Source organism: Chaetura pelagica, unplaced genomic scaffold, assembly GCF_000747805.2.
Source record: "Chaetura pelagica isolate M959 unplaced genomic scaffold, ChaPel_1.0 scaffold741, whole genome shotgun sequence".
Taxonomy (NCBI): domain Eukaryota; kingdom Metazoa; phylum Chordata; class Aves; order Apodiformes; family Apodidae; genus Chaetura; species Chaetura pelagica.
The window spans coordinates 178,096-181,703 of NW_009954634.1; the positions used below are offsets into that span (position 1 = coordinate 178,096).

At 48.3% G+C, this 3,608-nt stretch overlaps 1 protein-coding gene across 1 annotated transcript in view; it reads left to right on the forward strand.

The window, feature by feature from the left end:
• Positions 1 to 3,608, forward strand: part of RFX2 (regulatory factor X, 2 (influences HLA class II expression)) — a 26,977-nt gene that overhangs the window by 15,942 nt on the left and 7,427 nt on the right. Inside the window, 6 exon segments of the mRNA XM_010005574.1 lie at positions 1 to 2; positions 4 to 60; positions 512 to 627; positions 1,577 to 1,695; positions 1,996 to 2,108; positions 2,988 to 3,139. The exon segment at positions 1 to 2 is cut by the window's left edge and continues 49 nt beyond it. Coding sequence (XP_010003876.1) covers positions 1 to 2; positions 4 to 60; positions 512 to 627; positions 1,577 to 1,695; positions 1,996 to 2,108; positions 2,988 to 3,139 — 559 coding nt within the window.

Sequence of the window (3,608 nt, forward strand, 5' to 3'; positions counted from 1 at the left end):
CCTGCAGGAGGACACCCAGTACATGGCCATGAGGCAGCAGCCCATCCACCAGAAACAGAGGTAGGTGGTCCTGGAGACTTGGAGCTCACTGGTGGTGCCCCCAGTGCTGCTCTGGGCAAGGGGACTTCCCCAAAAATAGCTGCAGATCCCACCTTGAGACTTGACTTGGGAGCTGCAGGTCAGTGGCCGCTGAGGAGCTGGACTTGATCTCCAAGGTCTTTTCCAGCCTTGGAGATTCTGTGTCATCCTTATTTTCTTGTTGGGTTTTTTTTTTTTGGTGTCACCTTGGGCCAAACTTCTTAGCCCCTTTAATTCTGCCCTGGGCAGTGCTTTCCAACAGCAGGTTCTCAATTCCCCCCTCCACTCAAGGGGGGATATAAATGCTCAGCCCTGCAGCGTAACCCCACGTGTTCCATGACCAACCCAAAACTCTGCATCACCACCTTGCATCTGAAATGTCCCACCTTTGCTCGTGCTTGCCTGAACCCCAACCCACCCTCTCTCCATGTAGGTACAGACCCGTGCAGAAGATGGATGGGGTGGCAGAGAGTGGCTCCAACACTGCCCTGCACACCACGCCGGAGCAGTCGGTGGCTGCTCAGAGCCAACACCACCAGCAGTTCATAGGTGAGGACACTGGGGCAGGCTGGTGGGCATCTCCATCCTGGGGCTGTGAGAAGGAGGGGACACCTTGTCCCAGCAGCCCCTGCTTCTCCAATCAACCTACATTATCATATATTTCTATACGCACATTGTATATATGGTGTGTGTGTATATATATATATATATAGACACATGGGATGTATATGGTGTATATATACACACATATATATAGTGTACATAATATATATGGTGTGTAGATACTATGTATATATTCTAATAAGCTCTTGTATAGATGATATATAGTATATATTAATATAAATAATAAGTATTATTATTTCATTATTTGATTATTTAATTGGGTTTTGGGATACACTAAATATAGTGTATGTACATAATACATGAAGATGATGAAGAAGTATAATTTCATTATTTAATTGTTTACTGGGGTACCCTATATATAGTGTATCTACATAATATATGATGATGAAGAAGTATTATTTCATTATTTTATTGTTTAATTGTTTATTGAGATACATTATATATACTGTATTTACATAATATATGGAGATGAAGAAGAAGGAAGTATAATTTCATTATTTGATTATTTGTTTATTGATATACACTATATATAGTGTATGTATATACGGTATGATGATGATCCAAGGGCTGGAGCAGCTCTGCTCTGGAGCCAGGCTGGGAGAGTTGGGGTGTTCAGCCTGGAGAAGAGAAGGCTCCAGGGAGACCTTAGAGCAGCTTCCAGTGCCTGAAGGGGCTCCAGGAAAGCTGGGGAGGGACTTGGGACAAGGGCAGGGAGGGAGAGGACAAGGGGGGATGGATGAAAAGTGGCAGAGGGAGATTGAGGTGAGACATGAGGAGGGAATTCTTCATGAAAGCCACACACCAGCACCTTGGACTCATCCTGCCTGGCTGCTCCTGACTCTCCCCATCTTTCCCAAATTTCTTTTCCCCCTAGATGTAACCCATGTCTTTCCTGAGTTCCCAGCCCCTGACCTAGGTAATGTCCTCCTGCAAGAAGGAGTCACCATGAATGATGTGAAAACTCTGCAGCTTCTTTACAGGCGACACTGTGAGGTGATACTTTTCAACATTTTGAATGGATTTACTAATTGATGTGGGACAGATTCATGTGCTGCCCTCATCTCCTGCTTTTAGGAAAGCAGGTCTATGCAGGGAATGCTTGATCTGCCAGGTATTACAACTCTACTCTTGCACTTTGTGACCTGGTTTCTATGATGATTTTTAAAACAATGACATTTGCCATTATTTGTCTTGTAAATGATTTAATCTAAAAGGCAGGACATCAAATTGATGCTCACACTGTGTCACAGGATGCCAGCAGAGCAGCTCATGAGTTGTCCTCTTTGTTATTAGGCCACTTTGGATGTTGTGATGAACCTTCAATTTCACTATATTGAGAAACTGTGGCAATCCTTCTGGAATCCTAAAACCCCACCTAGTGAAGGCTCTACTGCCCTGCCATCCAGGTAGGGCTGCTGGGCTCCCAGTCTTCCCCAGTCCTCCATTTTTTAGTGGTATTTTATCATTTTAAAAATGCACAAAAGATTTTCAGCTTCATTAGGGCGTGTTGAGGGCTTTGTAGGACCTGGAAGTCTTTCCTTTTGACAAGGGCTTGATGTGAGAGGACAAGGGGGGATGGATGAAAAGTGGCAGAGGGAGATTGAGGTGAGACATGAGGAGGGAATTGTGGAGTGTGAGGGTGGTGAGAGCCTGGCCCAGGTTGCCCAGGGAAGCTGTGGCTGCCCCATCCCTGGCAGTGTTGAAGGGCAGGTTGGATGGGGCTTGGAGCAGCCTGGGCTGGTGGGAGGTGTCCCTGCCCATGCAGGGGGTGGGACTGAATGATCTTGATAGTCCCTTCCCACTCAAACCATTCTAAAACACCTCAAAACCCTTTGTAGGATCTGTCAGTACCAGGTAACCTGCTCCACCAACCTGCTCTGCAAACATTTGTCCCCACTTCTACAGCTGAGGAGCTTTAGTGCAGGGGGGAGAGGCAGGAATGTTTTGGAAGCAGCTGGGTCTGTAGGAGGGAACCAGCTACACCTTTGCCTGCTGAAATGTCTCCACTCAAGGGCAGTTCCAGCTACTCATGCCCAGGGGTGGGTGAGAGGCACCTGAGGTTCCAGACCAAAGAAGCAGAAGCAGAAATTCCTCAGAGCTCTGACCCCATGGACAGGGAGGCTTGCAGGGTCAGGCAAGACCTGCACAGATAAGCAGATACTTCCTTTTCAAAGGACCAGGAATGGGGTTTTCCTGCTCAAAACTGGGATTAGAAATCGAGAGGAAGGGGGAAAGCACTGAATGCAAACCCTGCTGCTGATGCTGCCTCCCTCCTGCTCCCACAGCGAAGAGGAGCACGAAGGGACCCTCCCAAGGGACAAGCTGATCACCCTGTGCAAGTATGAACCCATCCTCAAATGGATGAGGAGCTGTGACCACATCTTGTACCAGGCCTTGGTGGAGATTCTCATCCCTGACGTGCTCAGACCAGTGCCCAGTGAGTATCCCCAGCCTGCTCAGGGGGTTGGGAATGACCTGCTAGAAAGCAGGACCTTGGAGTCCTGGTGGACAATTAGCTATCCATGGGACAGCAATGTGCCCCTGTGGCCAAGAAGGGATACATCAAGAATAGTGTGTCCAGCAGGTCAGGGAGGTTCTCCTGCTCCTCTACTCTGCCCTGGTGAAGCCACATCTGGAGTTTGTGTCCAGTTCTGGGCTCCCCAGTTCAGGAGGGACAGGGATGGACCAGAGAGAGTCACACGGAGGCTACAGGGATGGTGAAGGAACATCTGATGAGGCTGAGAGAGCTGGGGCTGCTCAGTCTGGAGAAGAGAAGTCTGAGAGGGGATCTCATTGATGGTTATGAATATCTGAAGGGTGGGTGTCAAGAGGAGGGGGCCAGACCCTTCTCAGTGGTGCCCTGTGAGAGGACAAGGGGCAATGGGCACAAACTGGAACATGGGAAG